Source organism: Aquila chrysaetos, chromosome 2, assembly GCF_900496995.4.
Source record: "Aquila chrysaetos chrysaetos chromosome 2, bAquChr1.4, whole genome shotgun sequence".
Taxonomy (NCBI): Eukaryota; Metazoa; Chordata; class Aves; order Accipitriformes; family Accipitridae; genus Aquila; species Aquila chrysaetos.
In genome coordinates this window covers 42543389-42571185 of record NC_044005.1, presented here as the reverse complement: position 1 = coordinate 42571185, position 27797 = coordinate 42543389, and the positions used below count along the sequence as shown (strand labels likewise).

The 27797-nt window shown below is 41.0% G+C and overlaps 1 protein-coding gene across 3 annotated transcripts in view; it reads right to left on the bottom strand.

Annotated features, from left to right (window-relative positions):
- SPTBN5 (spectrin beta, non-erythrocytic 5) overlaps positions 1-27797 on the bottom strand; it is a 109179-nt gene that overhangs the window by 72571 nt on the left and 8811 nt on the right. For all 3 annotated transcript variants that reach the window (XR_005933754.1, XM_041128072.1, XM_030004503.2), the window contains exons 3-25: positions 27169-27249; positions 26048-26164; positions 23342-23509; positions 21945-22064; positions 20968-21125; positions 19875-20103; positions 16843-17474; positions 15712-15850; positions 14051-14283; positions 13456-13609; positions 12364-12564; positions 10984-11190; positions 9616-9807; positions 8749-8901; positions 8076-8206; positions 6596-6847; positions 5628-5915; positions 4726-4972; positions 3722-3861; positions 2637-2736; positions 1761-1931; positions 1504-1668; positions 525-751 (exon numbers count right to left, since the gene is read on the bottom strand). Coding sequence is in view for 2 of the 3 variants with exons in the window: in XM_041128072.1 (XP_040984006.1) it covers positions 525-751; positions 1504-1668; positions 1761-1931; positions 2637-2736; positions 3722-3861; positions 4726-4972; positions 5628-5915; positions 6596-6847; positions 8076-8206; positions 8749-8901; positions 9616-9807; positions 10984-11190; positions 12364-12564; positions 13456-13609; positions 14051-14283; positions 15712-15850; positions 16843-17474; positions 19875-20103; positions 20968-21125; positions 21945-22064; positions 23342-23509; positions 26048-26158 (4418 nt within the window). In the remaining variant the exon portion in view is untranslated. The remainder of the gene's footprint in view (positions 1-524; positions 752-1503; positions 1669-1760; positions 1932-2636; positions 2737-3721; positions 3862-4725; positions 4973-5627; positions 5916-6595; positions 6848-8075; positions 8207-8748; positions 8902-9615; positions 9808-10983; positions 11191-12363; positions 12565-13455; positions 13610-14050; positions 14284-15711; positions 15851-16842; positions 17475-19874; positions 20104-20967; positions 21126-21944; positions 22065-23341; positions 23510-26047; positions 26165-27168; positions 27250-27797) is intronic.

Here is a 27797-nt window from a genome sequence, read left to right as displayed (position 1 = left end):
CTGATTCTGCCAAGGGAATTAGGCTATGATACCACTGTGAAGATTAGAAAACACTGGACACTTCTTTGCAATTAAATTTCAACATGCTGGCTGCATATACAAGAATGTCTTCTCCAGAAGGCTACTTTTGGCAAGTAGACTTATACAATAACACTAAACATAAGCAGAGGAAAAGTGATTACACTTTTGAAGTCGTAGGCTTGTCCTGTGATGTTTTAAGGAACTAGACAGTATTAAATGCTGGATCACTGCACCTCTTGGAAAGCAGTGGGAGACCTGTAGATAAGCAAAAGACTAGAGGTGGAGGGCAACAGGAAAGGAGCAAGGTCCAGTAATAAAGGTTGAGGTGGGTCAACAGGCAGCTGTGTAGGTGCAGATCAAAGCACACTTGTGGTACAACTGGGAGGAGAAATCATTCCTGAATATGGGTTAAACTTAATAAATGAAAAGACATTTTCTAGAAGGTAGAACAAAAAATGCTATTTGTCACAAAGGGTGGAGACAAAAAGAGAGTGACACCTCACCTTTTCAGGTATTTCTGTGTTTCATCCAGAATCCTCTGGGAGTCAAAGTGATTAGTAGCCATTTTCCTCGCATGAGATACAATAGAGTTCATCTTCTCTGCCAGCTCATGCGTCTCATTTTCCAGCTGTCTGTGCTGCTTGAGTAGATCACGGCTGGAGCGCAAATCATGGCCTGTCTCACATTCCTGAAGAACTTTCTCAATTTTCTCTATCTTCTTTTTGGCATCCTGCCAGGAAAGATTACAGCTCACTCGTACTGACCTTTCAACATAATTTTCTCTCACTCAGCCCCTCCCACGACCATTTTCTGGACACAATTTTTAAATCCATATGTCCTTTCTTGGTAACATGATGGCCAGGTGTCTCTAAGAGGCAACTCCTGGGAATATTTTGTTTTGCACACTGTTTTGGAGTACTCCTCTCTCTGAGACACTAAAGCACATCATTAAAAACAGTCTCTTTGAACTATCTTCAGTGACATAATACAAAACAATCTTCAAAGGCTTCAGACTGTAGCTACAACACAACAGCAGTTCCATGACATACTGGTATTGAAACAGCTTCACAGCACATTGTTCCTCTTATACAATTTGCCTGGATGGCAATGTACTTAATACAGTGCCATGCCTCCAACCCCCAAACTGACTCCAAGCAAGCAGTTATGTCTGCACAGCATTGACCCATACAGAGAGTTTCGATTGTCTTCCCAGTACAGGATGGCCACACAGATGCAGTGCAGAGCATGAGTTCAACAGCTTTATGTCTTGGTGCTGTGCTGGCACTGTTGACCTGCTCATAGCTTTGGAGTGAGCCTGGTCAGCGTTACATTGGGTTTCCTCTCCTGAGACTGTAGACAAAATGGGCACCTTAAAATACACTTTTATCTGGATGGTGTTCTGTTCTTTTTCTTGAGGACCACACAACAGAAGAACCAGGCTCCTAGGCAATTCCTCCCCTCTGTTCCCCATCACCTCCTGACCTGGAGCAGTTCCATGAGCTGTTCTTGCTGCCCAGCTTGTCTCAGCTTGTCACCTCGGTCTATCATTTTGCCGTACAATTCTTTCCACTTCTTTTGAAGCTCTGACATCTTCTCCTGGATAGAAACTGCAGCATAATGTTTGTCTTGAATCAGCTGATTTCCTTTCTGGAGAAACACAGCACATCATTTTTTTGAGCAGACCAGCATCTATGAAGTTTGGGACAAGATGGGAGCCTTAGCTCCAAAACTGCCATCACCTTTATCAGTGTTGCAAAGTGCTCCTCATTAGCCATCATTTCCTTCTCAGCAGCCTCATGCCACTTCAGTTTGCGTAGAACATTTGTTGGATCACGATAGGATTCATCTGATGCAATCTTGTACTTCTCTTCTATCCATATCAAAAGCTCAGCAGCATCACGATTAAACTCCTTACAAAACCAAACAGGATTAAATTAATTTAACTTCTGATTCTGTGTGGGTTTGCAGTGCGTCCTTGCTGTTAGGATCAAGCCCTGATTTTTTTTTTTTTTTCCTAACAGTTAGGAAATGTGATATATTTTCATATTGAAGTTGTTCTACATAATCAACACTCTTAATTGAAGAGGTATGATCTTGAACCATTGACAAGTAATATCTCCTAGTCCCTTTTTTACCACATTTACTAATCTGTTGCCTTAAATTGTCAGTGAAGTCTTGCATTTTTGACAGACTATTTTAACCATAGGTGGTCCAATCCTCCAGTATAAGTTTGTATCTCAGCACTGGAAGCTAAATTTGGTGCCAAAAGTACAGTTACTGTAAGTAACTGTGACAAATTATTAAGGCCCAGAACAATAATAAGTAATGAGCAGAATAAACTTATCCAGTAGACAAAATATTCTGTTGATTTTTTCATTCCATTTTTTTCATTCATCTCCATTTTTGTTTTGGTATTTTGCTATGGTTATGGCTTTGTAACAGTTATCACCAATGCATCACCTGCTCCCTGGAAAGTGAAATTCTCTGTCTTACAGCCAAAGAGAAAGTAAGCTGCAGCAGGAATGCTCAGCAGTTTGAGATTTGTCCCATATTAAGAGAAAGGGTAAGATTATTTCACACATGCCTGACCAAATCTGCAGTATCAGTCCTTTTACCTGCAGCTGTAGGGAATCCAACAACCTCTGTTTTCTCTTGGCATTGCTTTGTATCAGCCGCTCCCACCTTCGCTGGAGGGTGACCATTCTCTCTTCAATACTACGAAGAAAAAGAGGAAGTCCAATGCAGTACTAGTCATATTAGTTCCCCTTGGTTGTACTGTAGTCATGACTATGATATAAATGGAATCTAGTTCAACACCTCTGTTGACAGGACCTAGGGATATACAGCCCTGTCCCATGACCATGCTGGGCTCATCTGGAAAGCAGCTATTGCTTGCCAGCTGCTTTGGATTTTACTCTTGTATGGCTGCGTTACATTAGTGAATTGCAGTCACGTACGTGTGACTAAAAGAACCAGACCTTTCTCTTTCCCAAATATTCCACCTTAACTAATAATTTTCTCTGTGATGTAAGTGTGATGAGGCTCTGGAATGGCCTTTTAATGGTAGTAGTACTGGCAAGAAATCAGATTTTAAGAGCAGTTTTATAAATTTGTGAAGGGAATTTTCAAGACATTATGACTGTGATCACAAGAACACGGTCTTTTCGACCCAAGAGGTTCATTCTGATCCTATATTTCTAATTCTTGTTTATGCAGAGGTCCCCTTACTAGATCATAGTGGCTCTAGCACAGTAAAGGAATTAGAGATGACAGTTCAGCTTCAACAAAACCATGAAGGAGCTGCTCCTGATGAGTTATTTCCTTGTGAAGTCTTCTGTAACTTTTTAACAGCAAACATTAATTCTAATGTCATACTGATAAATGAAGGAATATTTGTTATATGTAAGCATTTAATGAGTTTACATTAAAGAAGTTTTAACACTGTATATAATTTATGATACAAGACAAATTATTCTAGCATTCTGTCAAATGCCACTTTTAACCTAAAGCATTTCACTTATTTGTCCTGAGAGCACAGGAAGTCTGTATTTTTCTGAAAAAAATCCACCGCCCCCCCATGCAGCAGATCACAGCTTGGAGGTCAGCTAAAATCCTGGCTCAGAGAAAGTTTTTCATGTCACCCTAATCACACTGGATTGTTTATTAAAGCTAAATAAAAAAGGAAGGAGTTTGGACTCACACGTGAGACGCAAAGTGCCTGCTCTCTGTTAGGTTCACCCCATTTTCATTAAGTGCCTCAACTCTTCTCTTCAGTGCCATCAGCAGTTGTTCAAATTCCTGATGTTGCTTCAGCAGGCTTCGAACAGCATCTACGTGGTCCTGCATTTAAGGAAGAAAATTTGATCAAGTTTTTTCTTGGTCATATGTTGTTTCTGTAGCAACGAAAAAAAAATTGGACTTTATTTTCCCCCTTCCCTTTCAGGCAGGAGATATAGTGTATATTTTGCATATGCCTAACGATGTTCAGGGCTGCAAACAAGCAGCAGGTGTTTAGGTTTGTATCGTATCTGGTTCTTCAGTTTTATGTTTCCATTATGGTTCCATTTTCACCTTTTAAGAAAATCTGCATTCTGAATTTATGCCAGCAGTCTGGCACATCTAGGTACGTGCAATACGAAAGGCTGTAACTGAGTAAAACTTTATTCCACTAAGCTGACCCAAAAGTATTGAGGTTTCAGTTTCAGCTGAAAACATAAAAGGTGGTGAGATACCACAGCCTCCACCTTCACTGATCTTGTGAATAGTGCCTGCATTTGTTTTTTCCCTTCATTTGCTTTAATGTTCTTAAAATACTCAATGGAAAGAAAAGGCTTTATTTTTTTAAAGTCAGGTTTTTACTTCACAAAAAAATTAATTTATTATGGTCAAGCCGAAGCCTTTTTTTTAATGGTTAGCCACCAAACTGAGTTGTCAATTGTATATAAACCATCTGACATGTACAAACACAGCAACAAATCACAACTCTAGCTGTTCTTAAGATTTTTTTTTTTTTTGAGAGACAATGAGCTTCGTTCTCATTGAGTAAGAACATAAGAACATTAATAAGAACCTTAAAGTCTAGTTTCCAAGCATTAAAATGCCATGACCATAAGAATTAGGAAACTGATCTAATTAAGAAAATTGTTGCTACTCCCTGGATGGGGAGACAAAGTAGGAGAAAACAAAATCAGCTGCTGTACATACCCCAAGGTCATCCCCCCGGAGGAAGGCCTCATGGCCAGAGAGGGCTGCATTGATACGGTCTCCCTCCCTGTTAAACTTCTGCAATTCCAGGCCGTCCTGCAGCTTTTTCCGTCGCTGTTCCCACATTTTTTCCAGCTCTTTGTTCTCCTTGGCAAGCCTCTCCATGGACTGGTGGACATCTACAGTCCTGCCATTACTGGGTTGTTCATGGATTACTTTGCGCCCTAGCTCTTCCAGCTGCACAAATCTTCCCAGAGTCAAAAAGAAAAGTGAGACCTCACTGCAGAAGGGTATATACGAATTCTCTTTCATCACAGCTCTTTGCTCTCTTGGCAGTGCCTAGACATTAAGCTTCCCTCCCTCCCTTTCACTCTTTTTCTGCTAGCCATGGTTGTGCACTACAAAGTACAGCTGGTTGGTTGCTCAGGGATACATGCTGGAGGCAGTAGGTGAGATTTCGCCATTTGGATTGAAAGCCCAAACAAGCAGGCTTTCCCATTAAAAGGGAGAGGAGGGCCAACTCAGTATCTGGAATCTCATAACAGTGCAGAAGGAGAACTGAAGATGATGGCAACAGGAAGCATAAGGCCTGAGAAGGGAAGGACTTGGGGGAACCGAAATAAAGTGCAGATGGCACTATCTGAGTGTCAGGAGAGCTTGTGGACTACTACTCCAAATACACAGCTCCTCCTTTCCCCTCCGTCAGCCATCAGGGTAAGTATGCAAAAGCTAACTGGATTTTGTGTTCTGCAGTCTCCTCTTGACACTAAGCTTCAAGAGCATTTGAATAAACTCTCAGCATCACTTTCATACACAATTTATGTACACGACAGACATATTTCATCTTCACAGTACTGTTGTCATATCACCCCACTCTGCCCACCCAGACAGCATCTCTCTACCTTTCTTTCTGAGACCTAATTTCTTTCAGCAGGTCCTGATGTTCCTTCAGCAATTGCTCTGCAGAAGCCACATCCACACCCATTTCTTCACTGCTCAGTTTCTCCCGAATGCCTTCTGCCCACAGCAGGAGCCTACGGCTGTCGTGCAGGAAGGACTGTTGATTTTGGGCCCACTGCAAAATGTCCCGCTTCTTTTGGGTCTCCAGCTTGAGCTTTGCCAGAAGCCTCTCCATGTTCTCCACCTGCTCAGTGATGGCTTTGCTCTCTGCAGGGTTGGTGTCCTTAATCCTACAAAGGAAATAAAATAGATTCAATTAGATGAATATTTCAGGCATTTAGAGCTTGAATCAATACTCTTTAAAAGGAATGGATTTGGATATTTACACTTCCATTAAAAAGAAAGTCAGCTAAGGCAACAAATACTCCACACTAGCAAGAAATATTGGTGTGAACAGGGTGTACTGCAGAAAGTGCATCCCTGTGAAAGACTCTGGTAACACTGTTGTGGTTCAATGAATCATTCTCAGTGTGAATGTCCAGAAAGCTTAAAGAAGTAAAAACCTTTAAATTCATATTTCAAATTCAAACTCCTGTGCACAATTCTCTGCTATTTTTCTTCCTTCATCCTTGCTTCCCCTGATTACCCTCTTTCAGGACCTAAATGATACCTAGGGTATCAAAATGTGGAAGTAACTCCCATTAGTAGAGATAACTTGTTAGAGCCACAAACATCCTGTAGTATTTATCCTCCTGCAACAGTGAAGTTTGGAAGCAATCACTTCACCAATCACCCAACCGTACTCAAGAGACATGATCTCAATCCAGCAGGCAAGTGAGTTCTTCAGGTTGCTAGAAAGAGAAACTTAGAGAGAAACTTCATAAGCTGCTCATTCTCTTTACAGCCATAATTTACAATATTATCTTAGAGAACTAGCAAAGAATATGGAAACAAAAAGCAGGTTCCTTACGATTTTGCAACACTCCTCAAGTATTCAATTTTCCTCTCTATCACCAGGACCTCTCTCTCAACTGTAGGCAGTTTGCGCTTGTCTGACTCCAGCCCAGCAGGTGAGTTCCCTGGTTCCAGATCCCTGAGTTGGACCATCTTGTCTTGCAGTAGCACTCCTATGCTCTGACAGTCCTGAAGAAATGTCCTCACATCAGCCACCCCAATCAGCTCAGAGCCCTTCTCGTCCTTCAGAGCTTCCATGCGTTCCCACCTTGGAGAGAGATAACCCGATTACTTCCATCTAGCCTCAGGCACTACCCCAAAACTTACCTTCACCTAGAGAGCAGATTCAATTTACAGCCTTCATTATACACGAGCTATATCCCTTTTCTATTCAGAAAAAGTCTTGTATAAAGATTTCATCAGGACTTGAGTGGGCTGAAGGGGTGAACAGTAGCACGCCCCTGCAACCTCAAAAGTTCATCTCAGTGCCATCTCAAGCAAGGGGACCCTGCTCAGGTGACCAGAACACACTGGACACGATGCCAATAAACAACAGTAGTCAAAATCAGGACCCAGCTGTGCCTCTTAGTTCCAGCTGGGTGGTGTGGTGCCAAGAGTACGTACACAACAGGTACTAAACACACTTTGTGAAGTCAAACAGGATTTGATGTTCCTTTCAATATTTGTGAAGGGCACCCTCACCCCGATGTTCAAGTAACCAAATCAGCTGCTGCAGTGCAATACAGAGAGAACTGCTCTGAATCCATCGCCACCACCTGTGGGTGGATTCACGTTGTGCTTTAACACACGTACACGAACTGCTGCGGTTTAAGTATCTCGGTGTCAGGGGTCTAGAAGCACCCCCCAGTCCTGGAGGCATGACGCCAGCCTCAGGGCCAGCCTAGAGCCAGTGCAGCTGAGGGCTGCCCCCTTCCCACTGGTGACAGTGGGGATAGGCTGCCAGGCAGCTCTGAGGATGGGGACTCAACTCTGGCCCTGGCTGCCATCCCAGGCCTGCCCCGCTCGCCTCCCTGTGGGACAGGCCCTGCATGCTGAGGCCCCTCTGCCCGTGCCGGCTCCCCATCCCAAAGGGAGCAGGCGACCCTCGCTGCGCCTTGACAGTCTGGCCCAGGCCCAGGCCTCACACCAAAAAACGGGCTTCCCGGCCAGGTTGCAGCCCTGGCCCCTCGCCACAGACTAGTCGGGCCACGGGGACTACGGGCTGCCCTCCCACCTGCCCTTTTCCCTGGCTGGGGCAGTGGGACAGGCCCCGGCTGCGAGGCCCAGCCCAGGCCCCAGTCTCTGTCTGGCAGCAACAGCCGCCCCTGAAGGCGGCGAACCTCAGCCACACGTAAAAACCTCCCCTCAGGCCAATTCTGGGAGTTAAAAATCTCTCAGATGGGTAATCTCGCAGTGTGGTCTAGATCGGGTGTGAAAGGTCAGCTCTCCAGTTGCCCCCATGAGATAATCCTCTGTTTTATCAGTAGCACCTTTACCTGCTATTGATGTCTTCCAGCCGACTCTGGATCTCAGAATATTTACTGATACTGATATTTCCATATTTAACAGCTAAGTTCTCAATATCTCCCAGCTGGCTTTTGCCTGCAGCCAGTTCCATTAAAAAGCTCTAAAACAGAAAATATACAAGAACGCAGAACTTGAGGTTTTTCTATTTCTGTGGACACGATTCTCAATAATCCGTCATATCCACTCATGTCCGACTTTCAGAGTTGGCTTGTCCATTTACCTGTCTGCTGGCCACCATACACACCTGCACACATAGTTCCCCTATAGCCCTCCTGACCTCCCCTGGTGTGCACGCTCTGCCTGTGCACGTATGTCCCACTCCACCGGGATGCAAGTGCACGGCAGGATTTTTTCATCATCTGGCATTCTTCTTCAAGTGGGTTAAGACAAACGACAAAAAGAGTCCTCTTATACCATGATATTTGTACACGATACCATGTCGACAGGAGAAGTTAAAGGGACATAATTACATCAGCTTCAATAAGCTTGGCACAGTTTATACAAAAGAAGCATCTGATCTATGCATGACTCTAAGTTGAAATGAATTAATGGACTCTCAAAACTTCATTTCTCAACTTCATCTATTCTCCCAAGGTCAATCCGATTTAAAAGATGTCATCTGTGAGCAGGGTAAAGAGGTACCTGATATTTCTGCTGCATGACCTCCACATTGTCTGCTTGAGGCTGAAGAGTCCGGAAAATGTTCTCTTTATCTTTCATCCATGACTGAAATTCTTCGCAAGAGCTACAGAAGCGGTAATATCCAATCATGTCCTCCAGAGCCTTTTTTCTGTCCTGTGAAACAGGTGAAGACTTAAGTATTGTTGTAATAACTCCTTGCTGCTTGAAGGAAAAAAAAAAAAAAAAAAAATCTTTGCATTTAAACTACAGTACACAGGTGGTAGCTTAGTAGTTTTGCCAGACACTGCTGAAAGAGAACAGAACATGTTACCTTAAGATCACAATACTTCTTCCCAGAGCAACAGTGGTTTAAAAGCCTAAAAGAAGCAGTTGGAGACTGCTCAGCCCCTGACAGGCAGCAAGGCTGCTGTGCTGCTTACTACTGCTGACTGAAGATTTACCTCAGTAATCTCAGGAATATGTAAAATGACATGGTTTTGTTGTTTTTTAGGGCAGGATTGTGGCAGGTGGGTGTGAAAAGTAATAAATGGAGAATGTAGATCATGGTCGTTTATTTTTTCTGGTAGCAGGTAAGAGAGCCCAAAGATTTAGGAGCTGCAGCAAGCAAACATTAGGGGCGGAAAAAAAAAAATTACACAAAAGAATCCGCTTTTCATAAAGTAGAAACACTAGAATGTAAATAGGAAGTTTGCCAGTATAAATTGTGTTTTAATACAAAACTTCAAGGATAATCTCAAGCCTTGAAGTCCCACAGGACTTCACAGCAATGAGGCACATTATTAAACCGAAAAGCGGAAGCCAGCACAGCACTTAACCTCACTTCGCATTGCTTTGGACTTGACTATCCCACTGGAGGGGATACTATACCTCAGCCATGCTCTGTAGATTTTCGTAAAGTGAATCTATTTCATCTTGGGTCTTCCAGATGTTCTCTGGAAGAAAATGAACATCTGGGCTGGAGGTTCCAGGGAACGCAGTTTCAGATGTTGCCCAGGTTCGACTGAATGGTAGCTTAGCTGTCTTTTGATTTAAGTCACTTGGGGCTTCTGTCTTCACTGTCTGTTAAGTAAAATTTAACAGAATCAATGGATGAGTATTTCTGATTGGATAAAAATTTCACATGGAAAGAAAAATTTGACTTGCTATTTCAAATCACAGCATCCTGACCCTTTAAACAAAACATTTCCAGTATTTGTTTGAATCTGTTTCCTTTGTTTTATTCTGAAAGAATTAACCAAATAACTGAAAAACATTTTAGTTTTGTTTAAAAGAAGTTTCATTTAGCTCATTTTAAAATATATTGATTCAGTAAAAATTCTCATTTTGTGCCCACATCAAAGTTGGTTTGGTTTTTTTTTTTAATTTGTAAAATTGCCATCAAACCAAGGAATTGACTGTGCTCACAGTTCTATTTGTGGTGATGTTTTAGTACCTGAACATTTCCAGTTTCAAAGCCTATGAGTGTCCTAGTGAATAAATGCTTTTATTTGCACATTGATACCATCTTGTCACATGCTTTTTCATGTTTAATAAAAAAGCAATACAATTTTTGTTCTAATAAAGATTAATGTTGGAATGATGAGGTAAAGGAAAGACCTAAAGTGGTGCTCGTAGCTCTCGAACTGGTTTGGCTAAACATTGAGTCATCATAGAAGTCTGAAATAAGCAAGCTATGAAATATGTCATTCATCTCCCCTGATTTCTGTTGTCAAATGAGCTGATCTCAAGTCAAAAGTTCCCTTTCTAGTCAGTGAAAAAGAGGGGCATCTGCAGAGGTTGACTTCATCCCATGTGCCTTAAACATCCATCCTGGGATGGTATGAATTGCTCCTGGAGCTGTGGGATGGTTCATCACTACAATAGGATGCAGAAAGAATTTGTAAAGATGTTTAGATTAAATGTCTGCTTTTTAAAGCTGATTGAAATTAGGAAGGTTATGAGATTAAAGAGTGAGAAGGTTTTTGTGAGGAGCAGTAGAGGGAACTAACGTAGATGAATGTATTTCTAGCATTTCACAGAACACTAACTAGGTGGGCTACGAATGGCCAATGAACAACTTTGTCATCTAAAAATTTGCCTCAATTCTAATTAAAAATTTCTTCTAAATTAAAAAAATGCTATTGTTTATGTCATTTGGAATATTCTATTCTGGCAAAACAAAAATATTTTACATAATTAAAAAACATTTCATTTACATTCTTCAACAAAATGTGACACAACCCCTTGTCTACTTACTGCAGCTGGAGCTTGCTCTGCTGCAATGTCAGCCTGCTCTTTCAGGCGTCTCATCTCAGCGGAGTAGGCTGCAATCTCCTTCTCCAGGCGCAAGTGACGATGCAACAGCGCTTCAGCACTCGATTCATCTTTTCCATAGTCCTTGCTGGCCAGAAGGGGCTGCCTTTCTCGCAACCATGAATTTGCTTCATCGATGTCGGCAAAGTACTGAAGGAACACAGGGAAGAAAACACTTGGTTTCAACCTGAAGGTCTTATATCCAGCTCGTTCCTCTTTTGAAAATTATGAATAAGGGCAAACGCCATTAGATCTGTAGCTATAAGGTTACTTCCAGGTGTTGTGAAAACCATGAACAAGGTAGCTCTAAATCTGTGATGTATTTCATGATCACATCAAGCACAGGTAATTCACAGAATCACAGTCAGTAAACAGATTCAAGGATTGCCTATATAACTCTTGAAAACCTCCTAACTAACTAAAACTTTATGGTGCTTAATAGCAGCAGTAAAAGGAGCCCACAATGTACGATGTTGGTAGGCACCATGTAATTCCAACAGATATTTTCTAGAGGTTCTAAGGAATGGTCCAACAATGAACAATGAACTCGGTCTACAACAAAAGCTTTCTCCTTTTTTCCAGAATTTGCAGTCTGCCTGGATATGGTTGTAAAAAAGCAAAACAAGATTTTGAGATACAGAATAAAATTACAACAGAAAAAAAAGAAAACCCATAGTAGTGATAGAAAAAGAACTAAAACACCATAATGATGTTAAACTTACTAGACAGAAGAGGTAATTTAGACTTTGTCAAGAACAAAACTGTTAAGTTTTGTTCAAGTGTCTCATGGGAACAAAAGACTGAGCAAAAAACTTAGGAAAGGGAGAATAAGAATACCTGAGATAATGTTATGTGATTTGTGAATGCTGCTTTTATAAGAGCTCTTTATTTGCAGATGTGTGAATGTTTGCAGGTGTAAAAGTGTAGATCAGAATGGCAGGGTCAAATATTTCCCTGGCTTTGGGAAGTTCATGGTTGATCCAAGTCTTACGGCATGTTTCTTTCGTTGTTGGTTTTGGGGTTTTTTTTTTTCAGGGTAGAAAAATGTCACACAGCTACCTACAACCCACCCTCAAAAAAGACTGCATCAGCACTATTATGTGAGCTATTTCCTTTAGCATTTTTAACTTAGAGCAACTCCCAGCTGCTCAAATCTTCTGCCTGGCTGACTTGCAGGAGGGTTGAGACTTTGCTGCCAGAGATCTTTTTGAAGACAACACTTGAAGGCATCCTGCCACTGTTGCCCTGCATGGGGGGGCATGGGGCAGAGCGGAGCCACACCTGTGTCCCCCCTACCAGACATCACAGCAGAGCCCTGCTTACCTGTTTGATGAGAGCTGCTGCCTGCAGGCGGCTTTTGCGATCAGCCACCTCATCTTGGAGCTGCTGCCACAACTTTTGGAGGTTGTCTGTCTGCCTCAGAATGTCCTCCTGGCGCACAAGGTTCTTCTGGCTCAGCTCCCAGCCCCTCCTCATCACATCTGCACATATGGCCCTGTGGGAATTGCACTCTGCTTCGAGAGCCTAGCGGAAGGATAGGAGACATGTCAGCACAACTCACTCCCCACCAGCTGAGAGCAAAGAGGGGGTCCTATTCTCCACTACTGTAATACATATGTTTCCAAGAGCCCTGTGTCTTATCCATGCCTATGACTTTTCCCTGAGCCCTGAGAGGGTTGCCCCTTGGCTCCACACACACAAGTTACTGTCCTACTTTTTGCCTTTAATGTAAAGATTGTTATGCAGTCTTCTCTGAAGGAGATACTTGTTTGTCATCCACCAATTCAGCTGTCTTATACCTTCCAGAAGCAACAAATACACAAACAGATGCACACAAATGTATATTAAAATTACAGAAGAGGCTCCTGTTTCACTTTTTCTCAAGTCCACAGGTCTCTTCACTTGTTCACAGTGATTCTTTGCCATAAGAAGGCAGTAGGTCATATAGCTAAACTTCTGATATTAGTCCACAGCAAGCTCTTAGGGAATGTGGTAACAGGTTTGTAAGCTCATACAAGGTTATCCATCCTGCCTGCTGATACCTGTCTTCTTTTCACCATCTCTTACCTTCCCAACATCTCTCTTGGCCAGCAAAGGTAGGTGGGAAAAACAAAAACTAGCAACCTTTTCTCCCTCCCATCCAAAGTGAGCTAATACAGAGCCCAGTGTCTTCACTAGAAGCTGCACTTCTAGTCTAGTATGAAGCGTATTCCTTCTCTACCCTTGCTTTCCCCTCTTGGGAAAAAATCCCTACCCTATACTTTTTTTTAAAGTTCCAAACAGTAGTCATGACACTTGAGATAACAAGCGGTTGACAGCTTGCTTATAAGTGCTGCACTGACTGAACTGAAGGACATAGATGTTCTAAGATCTTGCTATAATACAAAGACAAGGACCACCACCAAAGTAAGGTACCTTATGCTTCTGAATAGAGGCTGTAATCTGGCTGACATCTTTCCCTAATGTTGTCGTTCTTGCTAGCTTCCATTTTTCAGAGATCCACGATTCTTCCTCTTTGCAGTCACGGAAGAATTCAAAAAGCTTCAAAGCCTCTTCTAGTTGAGATTTTCTGAAACAAAGAAACAAACAGTATATCTCAGTCAGAATTAGGATCCCATGGAGACAATGGTAGCATAATCAAAGAAGAATTTAGAAAATCCAGAATTTGAATGCCTTTAATTTCTCTTTGTCATAGACTAATTTATTCATGGAAGAAGACAAAGGACACAAAATTACATTTCCCTTTTCCTCTGGCAGATGAGGAGATATCCACATGCTATTCAGACTTCACATACAGCAAGTCATAATAAATGCTGAGAATGAAGCTATTCATCTATGAAAGCGAGTGATCTCTTTCAGTCAACTGCAATCAAGACACTCAAGTTGCTTGTGTTATGTCTCTATAAATGGAGAAATGAAAAATTTCAAATGCTGGGAAGGTGTTTCTTCTGATTAAGGGAGTGATTGGCCATCCTAATCAGGAAGAACAGAGCCATAAGCACAGCCCTACCGTGACTTGCTCAGAGCTGTAACGTTCTGATACAGCTGACGAAGCATCTGAACTTTTGCATAAAGCACTTCTGGTTTAACTGTGCTGTCCTTGCTGATTTCTGCTGTCCTCTGGGTGATGTGTGTCAATCTATCATCATAGGAAGAGATCTGCGAGTCAACCAAGTTGTGCTTCTGCAACAAATCTACTACTTCCAGGAGCTGCTTCCCACAGTCCTGGGAATTCACTAGCACCTGCAAACAAAACAAAAGGCATTGGCAGAGAATGCATCCAGGGGCTCAGTACAAAGAAATCAGTTGAAAGGTTCCCGTTGACTCTCATAGCTTCTAAATGTAAAAGAATGGTATCACCTAGGTAAAGCTGAAAAGCCGCCTAATTAGAGTAATCATACTTTTCTTTCAATTTCACAAGCTAATGGCAACAATCCAGAGTTTCTACCTACTGCAGTGCAAGTAATGGTCTCTTCAAATAAGCATCTGTTTTCACACCTAAGTTATTTTTACTGATTAAGCACTCAAGGTCTCAGAATTCACAGGTGCAAGGAATAGCCCTTTGCTATACACCCATCTGTATGCAGACTGATTCACAGTCTGTGTTTGGAGAATTCTACAATACCGCATTTCATGGTATGATTGGACTGCAACGTTTCTTTGTTTCAGGAACTTACTTGCCTTTGCTATCTAAATAATGAAAGTAAGTACTTCATAGCATTTAATTGGTGGCTGATGAAGGTACCAAGTGCTTAAAAGTCTGTCTTCTTTCTAATTGTTATCAATGTATACCTTTATTAATCTTATCGTAGGATGTTATCTTTCATTACCAATCTTCTCCCATATCCTGAGGCTGTCCCGGTTCCAACACTACCACCATTAGGTGTTCTTTGCTTACTAACACTGGGACAGAAAGATTCATAACTTATAGATAGCTCTTATCTTTTATTTGAAATTCACAACTTCATATAACATGTTGACTCTTTCAACTTAGGTGCAAGGCAACCTGTAGTCGTAAAGATTTTTTTGTCTTTAAATAAGACAAGGCAAGACCAAAGAATGTATATATACTTCCTGCCACTACAAAATCAATATGAAACCAGTTATTTCCTATGCTAAAGAGAAGACTTTGGGCTCTGACATTCTGGTAACACTTGGAAATTCTTGCTAAAAGCAATCACTGTGCATTTACAATGGAACTTTTCTCTCTCACAAGTTTAGATACTTGAAAGCCAGACATATGCCTGAGCTAGTCCCCACCTGTATAATCACTGGAGTACTTTCAGAAGGTAATTAAGAAGAATTATGTGGAATGGGAACAGGAGGCTGTTTTATTCCCCTTTTGCTTTTACACTGCTAAATTTAAGTGATATTATTTCCCATCTTTATTTTACTCCATAACTTGAACCTGTAATGCACTCCCTGTAATACCATACCTGGCTTTCTGATTAGGGAGAGCCCCTGTAGCAAAGCCTGTTTTTTCTCATGTAGTTACCCGCAATGATGAACTGAAATGCACAGTTAGGCATCTAAGTGAAAATGGTGTGTTTTTTCTATAGGTGATGGACTTATCCTCTGTTGGCACCAGGCAGTCCTTAGAACATGGCGGGGGGGTTAGGGACACACACTGGTAGCAGTGCAGGCTGGGTGCTGGTGGAGAGGGCTCAGTACCTGCAGCTCTTTCAGCTCCTCTGTAATGGCATCAATGTCCCTCAGAAGGACCAGAATTTCCTGCATTGTACCCAGGGACCGTTGTCGTCTCTGCAGCTGATCCAGAAGATCCTGCCATTGCTTTGAAATGCTGTTTTGCCTACAAAGGAAGGGAGAGAAATGACCGATTTGGGCCAAAGACTTTGGGCAGCACTGGGAGATTCTCAGTGCTTGCAGATTTAGGGGAGCTAAAGGAACACACACAACTCTTGCCACTAGTGCAAGAGGACAGACCACGACCACAAAACAGGTCAAAGCAATGTTGTTCTCTAATTAGCGTGATCACGGAGAGGAATTTTGACTAGCACATCAACTGTCATTGACTTTTATTAATTTAGACATTGTTTTTTATGGATCCTCATACCTGACATCCTACATTGCTTTCATTTGATACAATGGAAAGGCTTGGGAAAAAAAGTAGTCATCTTTAAATGGCTGCTTAAAGTAAAAAATTAATATAAACCATATGAGTCACAATCTGATCTCATAAAGAGTTCGGTTTACTCTTTTATAACTGGTTTTCTTACTTTTCCCACAGGTTTCTGATTTTGTCTGAACTTAGAAAAGCATTGAAATACCACAAGAGAAGTTATTTCTATGGCATTCGTAGCCATTCCCAAATAAGGCTATACTGATAATCAGAGAAGTCATAATTTCTCAAGATTTGCTCCAAACTGGAGTCAATCTGAGAAGACTTCGTGCCTTAACTAATCTGTATCTCCCCAAACTACACACTGAAAAAGAAATGTGTTGATTTGGAAAAAAAATTATCCCTCTAAGCATTTTTGATGGAAGATAGAATTTTTGGCAGAACAAGTATTTTCATAAATAATGAAAATATCTTAAAACTATTTTTCACTAGAAATCAGTCTCAGGGTTTGACCATTCAAGAAAAAAAAATAAAATTTTAAAGATGATGAAGCATTCGTCCTATCTGTTAAAACTGTTCACAGGTAGAAGAAATTCCTGCCGGTTCTACTCATGAGGAGCAGAGCTACGATTCATAGCTACAATTCATTGTCTTCCACCACACCACAGAATTTCAACTAATTACAACCTCCATCACTACACTGTCTCATGACCGTCACTCACTTCTTCACGATTTGATCTTTGCCGTGATAGTTCTCCTGGCTGATGACTGTGGCCATTTCGTCCAAAGCTGTGAAGCGTTCCCTCCTGGGGAGTACATCTGCCACAATGGCTTCCAGCTTCTTACTGGCAGCTTCCATCCTGTCTGCGCTCTCCGGCCAGAAGTCCTGCTTCCCAATCACTTTCCTCATGTCTTCCAAGTAGGACTCACGCAGGGCTGCCTTCTTCAGGAACCTCTGGGCTAACTGTTCCAGCCTTTCTAGCCTCAGCATCTCCTCTTGCAGTGCTTTTCCCCGGTTGTGCTCTGCCTTTTCCAGGATAATCCAGTGCTTTTCCACATCCTGCAGTGTCCTCCCCTCTGGGGGCAAGTACGGCCGTTGGTTGTTGGCTCTCTGCTTGGTCCTGATGTTGAAGAGATGAGCTTCAATCATGCCCTTCTCTTGATATTTGGGGGGTTTCTCCACAGTGCGGAAGGTCTTGAAGTTGGCCATGAAGAGCCACATTTCCTGAAGAGAGTTGGGGAAGTGACGGTCATCCAGTTCTTTCACCTTCTGTTTAATCCATTTCAGGAGGTCAGAGACCATCTGCTCATATAGAAGCTTCAAGTCATCTATCTCCTTCAGGAAGAACACGATCTGTGATGGGAATATGAAGTTACAAGCCACATAAGAAGCAGAATGAAGCAAGGTGGGTGAACAGAAAAGAAAACATCTTCATAAACCAAGCTTAAGATTCAAATAGTTGAACATGTGTCAGGAAAATAGTATTTAGCAAGCAGGTTGCCACAGTCATCACATTTTATACCAACGTGGTGATAGCTGTCACATCTGAGGCCAGGTGAAATCCTAGAATAACCTTCTATAAAACACAGATAAATAATTACTAATTTTCCAAGTCCAGGACATTTAACTGTTTCATTTGTGGTCTGACCTGCCTTTATTTCAAGTTCACTTGGTAAACACTGGAATAAACATTTAGAATGAAATCCATGACAAAATAAGAAGTGTTAGAATGAGATCATCCTTCCTTTCCATTTTACATTTTTTTCCATCTTTGCCTTTTTACTTTGTATTATATTTTTTTCCTTGCCCTAACTTAGTAGCCCTCCTGCAGATGTCAGGTTTAATGCTGAACAACGTTGTCTGCCGCTATCATTTCCCTGAGCCCGCCTGCTCCAGCCAGGCAGATTAGTAAGGGAGGTGGCACTGAGCAAAGACCCAATCCCTGCAAGTGGTAATCTGCTTTTACCTACCAGAAAGCGCACTTGGCAACGAATAAGTGTCACAGTGTTGGAAGAGGAGTAAAACAGCACCGACCTTTAGTGCAGGAAAAGCAGCCCGTGACATCAGGGCTCCCTTCTGTATTTTCTGCCATCGTACCCAGTTCTCGCTGAAAGATCCTAGCAAATGCATGGTCACCTCAACATGGGAGGGGGAAAGGAGATTTACCTCCCCAAGCTGATTCTCTCTGCCATCCTGGTCACAGACTTAGTCTGAACTCAAAGGCTTCCTTGACACATTCAGGCTTCCCTCCCCAATCCTATTAGTAAATTCAGAGCTGCCTATTTGAGGGGACTAAGGACATGAAGAGATTAACATCTGTTTTGTTCTCCTGAATGTTTGTGTGTGTCAGAAATGCAGGAAGACAGGAACGCAATATTAGACACAGGCTAAAAATAGGGTAGGAGGCAAAGAGAGAAAAAGAAGGTAAGTGGAAAGAGAGAAAAGAAAGAATAAATATACCCATACAAAATTGAAAAAACAGTGGAGTACAACAAGAACTGAAAAAGGACAGGGTGAGAAATACTCTTTCTGGTTTTTTCCCATAATGTAGAAGTTATGGCCTGTTTGATCCTTGTAGTTCCTCTAATCCATGCTTGCTGACTCAAGGACTATTTCAGGTTTATCAGAAGAAAAATAATGTCTCCTGGCCAAAATCCAGCAACTCATGTGTAGACCAGTCAAATCCTACTGCCCACTTGCCTCACTGATGCCGAGACTTTGTTTGACCGAATTCCAGGTTCTGCTCTCATCTAATGCTTCTTCTCTTCAGAGAATGTCACTGTTACTTATACATGTTTTGGGATCATCTTGTTCTTGTCCCAGACCACTTTGTTAGCTGAGCAAACTCTGCTTTGCAACAGCTTTTCACCTTGTCACCACCAGGGAAGGCTTAGTTTGGATTTTTGTGCTTCCCATTGAGCAATATATTCCCCCTCTCAACTGCACAGGCAGTTGCCTGAGTCCAGATGTTCATGTAGAACACATCCTGGGTGTGTAGGTTTTCTGTGGGCTATTTGTTTTGTATCTTTGACAAAACCAGAATAGATTATTCTGAATGTTGAAAAGAAATTCTCCCTAAGGAAAGTGGTCTTCAGTAGAACAACTACAAAATTCCTTCAGTTTTCCATCAACAGGATGCAAGTAGTTTTTAATATAACTCATGATTGTATGTGAGACAAAATATATGTGGAAACTGAAAAAAAATTTTTTTAGCTTTGGGTCCCCCCCCACCCCAGGAGTGTTTCCCCTTCTTTTGCACTCCCTTGTTTTTCATGTCTTTCCCTCCCGCCCCCATTTTGCACTTTGCACCTGACTAAGGAGTTATGAAGAAAGGATGAGGATTTTCACAGGAAATAAAAAATCCAAAGTAGTCTCATAGAATAAGGGATCATCTTTCCTATTAAATCAGAAAATTGTTGACTAGGTGTGCTTTTGCCTAGCAGTAATCCTCCCAAGACTGATGAGATCTGTATGCCTCAAGCTGCCTTGGAGCCTCATCAGTTCTCAAACAGAAGCTGTGAGGTCAAAAAGGGATTCATTTTCAGTGAGATAAATGCAGTCCCCTTTAGAGATCAGAGAGTCTACAGACACTTCTCAAGATTCAAGTGACAATAAAAGCTATTTCAACTGGCTGTGCCATTTGATTCAGTTCAAATGTCCCGGAAGCTGAACTTGCAAAAAAAACCCCATTTCCAACATAAATTTAGCTTTACGTATTTACCTTTTAACTTCTGAAGATAGCAATGCACTTACTTTGGTAAGTCGCTTTTGTATTGTCTGGCCTTGTCTAAGTCTGGAGAAGTAGTGGTAATAGAGTGACACATAAGTCATGATGGATCTCTCATCTGGGTAGGGTACTGCCACATCCTCAGCATCAAGCAGTTTGCTGATTCCTAGCTCTTTCTCAGCAACATCAAAGGCGTTGTTCAGGTTTTTGATGGGCTGGTCTTGCCGCAGTAAGCTATAGTTGATAAGATCAGGCCTGGGCAAGGAGAAGAACAAAGCGTGGAATGGAAGATTTATGTTTGTCATAAATTCTTCCAGATTATAAACAATAAACTGTAAGACTAAGGAATGTGACATTAATGCTGAAATTACTCTGTCTGACCCTGAGCCTCATTCAAGAGCATTGCCCCTTGCCTATGTAACAGGAAGAAAATTGTCACTTATGAAATTGAAGTACCAGCCCCAGCAAATCTCTGCCCTTCACTTATTTTGCCTCTTCACTGATGGGTGAAAACCAAAGCCCACTAGAGAGGCAATTCTGAAAAGGGAGGTGAATCCCAGCTGGGAAAGTTACAGGATCCCACCGTGGTATGCTGCCAGAAGATGTTAATGGGAGAAGAAATGTTCAAGGTTGTCCCAGGTGGTTTCTCTCTCCTGCCTTGGGCTGTTTTCTTCACACTTTTGCAGAGGGCCAGAGAAGGGAGAAAGAAAGAGTCTGAGAGGTTGCTTATTCTGTTACAACTGAACCAGAAGGTATACATGTTCACAAAGTTCATACAACAAAACCAGTCTCTAAAATAATAACTTTTGAAAAAGAGCAATGGGAATGTGACTGAGAGGCTAAGACCAAATAATGGGCAGCATTGTTCAGATGTGTGATATTCCCTTGGAAATTTGATTTTATGCCCAACTAAAAGAACTACCAAGCAGGAGCTTTTGGTCCTTCCTTCCTCAGAGAGACAATATCCATTTAAGAAAGGAGAGTCTTCAGTGAGAAAGGGCAAAGAGAGAATTTGACAGTTTCTTGACAAATACTTGTAATTCAGACCCTGGAACAACTTGTGCCGGAGCTAGAAACAGCAATGAGCAACTCCTCCTGAACTGACCCATCAGATCTTACCTGTGAGCATGTATGAGTGCATTGAAGGCCAGCCCATCACTCCAGCTTTTGGAGAAGTCCTTCACATTCACGTTGGAATAGCTGGCAGTTTTATGCTGACACCAGAGTAATAAGGCTTCGTTGGCAAATAGAACATCAGCTTTGCCTCCAAATTCTTCCTGTGAAGAGAGCAGGGGAAAGAAAAATCAGTGTGAACAATATATGGAAGTAGCATCAGTGGGTTTACACTTATGTTCCAAAGATCACTTTGTATTACTTCCGTCCTATTCACAAATCCCCTCAAAGTCATGACTTGCAGATTGTATCTGCCATAAAGGTAGAATGATTGAACATGAAAGTAGAAGTTTTTTTTTAAAGTAAAAGTGAATTGAATGAACTCAGAAATTATAACATGAAATGCAGGTGTTAAAAAGTTTTAAAATATTTCTTTTCTGCAAAGTTTGTAGAAATCAAGTGGAAAGCAAAGCTCAGTTTATCTGCTTCCTTATCTGTGAACTAGAACTCAGAAACAAAATATAATGTATCCAGGTCTAATGTTAGGAAATTACTAACTTTGATTTAATAATACCTTCGTAGGATCTTATCTTTCATGTACTCAGAGTACATGTTATATAATTTTAAAAAGAATACTTTTCTTCAGGGAAAGAGCAAAGGAGCAGCATGCAGTTCAAATCTAGAGAGAACTGTCTTCAGAGAAATTCTTCCCGGAGCCAAAAGCCAGTCAAAAGTTTATGGAAGAGAGTGAGGAACATGATTATCCTATCTATCTCCAAGTTACTGTTTTCTGTCTCTTTGAGAAACTATAAAATGGATTCAATTGCTTTTAGAAATTGTTGGTTGAGTAACTGGGTAGTATTATAAGATCTACATGATCAAAATGGTTGGGAAACATCATCAAAATGGGCCTTGCCAGCCTGAAACTCTACAAAGTCTCTGAAACGCTCTAATCAGGCAAAAAGACAAAGACACTGTTTTACCTTATCAAGTTTGATAGACGAAATCTGAAATCGAAGTATAATGATCCAGATAAGTCCCAGGATTAAGGTTCTGTCACCATCTACGATATTCTCAGGACCAATCACTTTTACTTGTACCTGCTAATAAACCAATATCCGTTCAGCATAAAAGTACTCATGTCCAGCTCTCTGAAGGAGATATCTGTGTAACAAGCTGTTATCAAAGAGGCTGTTCAGGCTGTTTTCTTAAGGAAACTGGTTTTATGTGATATCTTCATTTGTCTATATACCTGCAAGCTCCCATGTTCACCCTAGCTCTCACATGCACCAAGGATGAGTTTCAGCAAAAGCCTGGCAAAGGGATGGTGGTCTCAAAGATTTAAAGTTCCTCTACGGGTTTTGAAAACTGGTGGCTAAGGAGAGGAAAGAAACACAATTCGGTGCTCCTTTCTTCCAAAGGAGTGATGGCAGGGCAAATTCAGAGACCATCTCCTCTGTCCGGTCTCCAGCCAGCTAGTCAGCTTCTGGGCTCACCAAACAGTACAAACATCCTACTGAACAAGCCATGACTGTCTTCTCCACTATTACTTGAGCAGCAAGTAGGTTGTAGTTCATGCCAACAAAGCGGTATCTCTTCAAGAATTCTGAGCACACTATACTGGCTCCTGCTATCTGCATGATCCCCTCTCTGGAGGCTGGACTCGTGTGACAAGTGATGGTTGGCTGGTCCGGCTGGCAGCGCCTGGATGTGCACGTACCACTGCGCCTTACACGGTGTGTACCCTTAGCAGGCATGTGTTAGATGGAGCCCTGTCCTGTATTGCATTTGTTTTGTAATTAGCAAAAATCCAGACATTATATACTTTCCCACGTCTACTGCAATGAAACCCTTCTGCTCCTTTGGAATTCACAGCACAGAGTTTTGCGTGATGGTTTTCCAGAGAGGTCTACAGCAAAATGTTTGCTTGGAAAAGAAAAAAACCCTACATACTAATTTGTAGCTGAAATGAGGATGCACAACTGCAATAGATAAAACCACTGCAATGACTTGCAACTGTTAGAATCAGAGATCTAAAAATCTCCATTTTTATACCAGCTAGCTTCAACCTTTGCCTAATGGTGTTTGCTCTCCCCCAACATCTGGGAAAAAATAACATCTAGAAAGATATAGAAATGCAGTACATTTTCATTTAGGTGTGACTTGTTCTGGGGGAACATTAGCTGTTTATAAGTCATGTTACTCAAATAACAAAGAAATTCAAATCTGATTACTTTTTTTTCTTTTAATAAAACCCCTGGCCTGTCTTCAAAGAATATCTTGTTGTGTATTAGAGGGGAAAATTATAAAGAACATAATACTATAATTAGTTAGTAACATACATAAGATGTTGCAATCTCTAATATCAATGTTAACTGACCTTGGATTTCAGAAATGTGATGGCTTTGCTATTGTTCTCTAGAAAATGCACTCTCATCTTTCCCCGGTTTGGTCTGGGCAAAGCTTCTCCAGAGAGCAGCTCCAGGAGTTGCATGAGAAAGATGCCATCCTTCAAGTCTGTGTAAATATCTTCTATCACAACCTTTACCTGCAAAGACCAGTCAAACAATACAGGCTCTGGCTGAACATATGGCCCACAGAACCCTCTACTTCCAATACTAAACAAACAACACTGTTTTGCTGTTTCACTGAGTCTTCTGTATGTCAGTGCATATATGCAAAAAGTGATGAATCTTAATTCACAAAAATGGACTTGCAGGAAGACTGACATTATTTATGAAAGTAGGCTGAAGTAAAAAAACCCAACAACTCACAACTGCGCAAATAAAGAAAAAAGCAGGAGATTTTGAAAAATAAAAAAACCCTCAACATTTTCAAAATCAAACATTTTGGAAGTGCTGACATTTTTTATTTCAGTTCAAATGAATCTTTTCAACTTTTTATTCTGAGCAACGCATTTCATTTAAAAATTGAGCTGACAATCCCATTCAATGACTCTGGTTTTACTCTACAGTCTCAACCAAGTCTGTTACGTCCTGCTTAGACCTGTGCTACCACCCAAAGCCTCCATATTTTTAACCAGAGTCTCACACTAAGCAAAAGATTAAGATCGTTTACAAAAATGTATTTCATTGCTGCCAGTAGTGAGGTCACCCAGTGCTTAGGTGATACAACATGACATAGTGTGTACTCTGACCTAACAAGAACTTGCCTTGGGCGTTTCCTTTTGGCCTTATGCCACTAGCCATCAAGAAGTGACATTAAAACCATACCACACACCCAACAATAATTTACTGTGATTCTGAAATCACAGTAAATAACCTTTTTGTCTTCAGAGAAAAAAAAAAAAAAAATCCGGACTAGTAGCTTTTTTAATTCAGAGAATAGTTACATGTAGGGGAAAAAAAGGACAAGTAACAGACATGCGCTTTTTCATTCCTGACCAATTATTGATCCGTTTAACAGATTTTTTTTCTCCAGAGAAAGAAGAAAACACTGAAAGTGTAAAAGCAACTCAGAGAGACTTTAAGTCTGTACTGTGCAGAGCAAAAATTCACAACTTTCTCTGACTGATTATCTCCATGAAAAACTCCTTGTTTAGTTGCCAACTTTATTTCTCTTTGCATATTAAATAAACTTAAAATTCTGCCTGCAGTATATTACCATAAAAAAAGTTCTGCGACACTTCTATGAGTGAAGAATAGTTCCACTTATATTTGTAAAGACACAGTCTTCATATATCTGCTTTATGCCTCACCCAGCAATAGTTTTAATACCTTTGTTGCATCATTCTTCTCATAAAGATACCAATCACAGATTGCTTAACAAATTCAATCCAATAGCATCCTTAGTGCTAGATTTGAAGTAGTCAACAGTGCAACTAAGAATACTGCAGTGTCCTGTAGTACGATCCAATCACGTTGAAGTGTGTGTTGAAAAGCTGAGACTTGCTGAGAAGACCTAGATAAGCGGTCAGTCTCTGCACGATTTCTTACCGTATATGGTTTGGAAAGCTCTCACAGGCTTTTTTCCCCATGCTTTTACGATACGTGAACAAGTACTGTGCAGGAAGTTAAGACCGACATTTTAATCTTTGAACTTGAAGGTAGCTTTAAAATGAGAAAGTATATATATTTATCTGTAGCTAAACAGAAATAATTTCCTACGCCATAAAAACCTAACTTTCTGCAGGTGGCAAAATGAGAATGTGTTTTGCAGTTCTCTCATGGTAAGAAAAATAAATTTTAAAGTTTGTTGTGCTCTGAGGCTGCCTTTGCACCAATCACCAGCTTAAAGCATTACACTGAAAAAATTGCATCTAGTACTGAAACATCATATAACAGTGACGAGCTAGAATGGAACCAAGAGGCCTGGTCCTGCCTGGTGTCATCAAGGTCCATTTTCGTTAATATCAACTACAAACTCTAGAAAAGGGAATTGGTTTGGGATGATGTAATACCCTACTGTGACACAGCTACATCATTAGTGCATCAAGTGAGTTTATCTGCAGTAAGTCTGGAGACTTTTGGAATATGGTGGAATTGCCTTGCACACACAAATCAACTGTACACTACCTCTGAAGTTTTTTGGAAGTCTGAGACTTACTGAAAACAAACTGGTCTGTACTTGCATGGTAGTATGTCTGAAATTGCTAGACTTAAGGCAACTTTTTCAGAGCCATTGAGCAGCAGCTCAAGCTGGACTGATTAGACAAAGCAGAAAGTCTTAAATTTTGGCCCTGCAATTAAGAATTGAGCATTGTTTGGGGAAATCCAGACATCTGCAGATACTTTACTTACAGGAAAAAGAAGAGCAAATAAAGATCTTCCTCTGAGGTGATCACCAAGTTACAGTGGACATCTCAATATGACAGGGTTATATAGTCAACCAAACTGAACCCCGATTTCAGGGAAGAATGGTAACATGGGCAATGGGAACAGATGTAAGGTAAAAGATACAGGCTGGAGCATTCTGGTTAATCAAAGCCTTCCTTGCTTGCACGTATGTGTAATGACAACACTCAGGAAAAATGTGTAAATAATAACATAAAAAAAAAAGAATGCAGTGGGTGAAATAAAGAAAATAAAAGCCAGAAAAAAATCCCCAAATTGATGGAGCTACCTACATTATTCCTGAAGAAGATATTGTTCATCCAGTTGGTGAAGGTTTTCTTTTGCATGGACATACGCTGCTCCTGCAGCTTTTTGATGTGATCTTTTTCATATTGGGTACCCATGGTCACCTAGGAAGTCAGAAACTCCAGTGAGGTGCTCAGTGCTGAAGAGATCTGCCTGGCCAGCTACAAAAAGCAATAACGTGCCCAGTGTATGTATGGAACCCAGCCCCAACAGGTACGAGATTCAATACCCTGCCCAGTATATTACCTTAATTTCCTTTTGCTTGTACTTTGCACTTTAATTTCACTCAACTTTATTTTTAACTTACTTGACTTCTCCCTTTTAAAATGCATCTCTAGCTTCAGGATGAAAATGTGATAAGTATCTGTGCAGCTTTACTTTCTTTCTTTCAGTCTCTCCCAAGTCACTTGATCCCATGAGGAGCACCATAATCTGAAAGCTGTCAATAACTTTCTTGGGTGTGCTGGAAGCACATGACAGAGAACTGATCTTAGACCCTGTCAGAAAAAGGCATCTGCAAATCACTCCAATGAAGTGCTTGAAAGCGTGTTATGTTCTCTGAGGACTGGTTGAGATGCTGCTGTTGGCTTTCAGACCACAGTATTTCCAGCAGAAATCAAATAGCTGTTTAGAAAGGAAATGGAACTAACTTGGTTCTTTCATGAGTTCAGTTTTTGCATATCTATCATTGTAAGGATGTGACACAGGTCCATAATCACATGGACAAGGTCCTAGACTGGGAGTCAGGAAGCGTTATTCCTTTTCCTCAGGCTGTCACAGACTTGTCTGCCTCATCCATATCAGTGAAATATCAGGCTTGTAATTCAATACAGCATCCAAGCTGAACATTCAGGAAGATTAGAAAGGAGCAGTCTTCCCTTTAGGGTCTGCAACACCATAAGCCGGATTTCAGCTCAACTGAACAACTCTTCTAGAGTCATTTGGCTTATGGTATAAATCTGTGACAGCAGTGACCTTACTGTTATGAAGACAAGAGAATCACTTTAAAAAAAAATATTAAAAAAATCAGTGTAAGATCCATAGCTACAGATATCTTTAGTGACCAAACATCATCTGCTTGGACTACTGCCATATTTATAAGTATTACCTGGATATCAGCCTAGCTGCAAAACCAAGAAACCTGTTGTAATGGTGGAAGAGGAGAGAGGTGTCTGCTGCTGTCAACCCACTGCAAAGAGAGAAGGGAATGAAAAATTAAAACCTCTGACAAACTGTGGAGTTGTGGAGCAGGGTGACCTGCTTCCCAAATATTCTGTGTCCATTTCACGAAGGCCCAGTTCTGAGCTCTTCTGGGCTCTGTGCCCTTTTAATTCATAAAACATAAATTACTGAAAAAAACCATTATCTGTCCTTGTGTGAGAAGACAGAAATATGGAACTAGCAACAGCAGCCACTGCAAATGGAAAGTTGCTTGCCTGATAGTTTTCTGTGCTCTAATAAATATGAAGAATTTTGCCATTTTACAAGATGAAAAGGTGCAAGAAGTGCAGAAGCAATGATTTGTTACTGCATTTTTTTTTTTTTTTTTTTTTGGCAGTTTTTTCTTAACCCCCAGTGCTTGACTTCTGCAAAACAGGGACAGCATTGAAGCCTGACAGTTCAGCGACAACACAGGGAAGGATGACAACCATAGATGAAAGCCTTATAAAAATAAGAATTTAGCAAAGTTTGAAATAAAACTATTAAGAAGATTCTCACAATATTTTCTTATCTTTT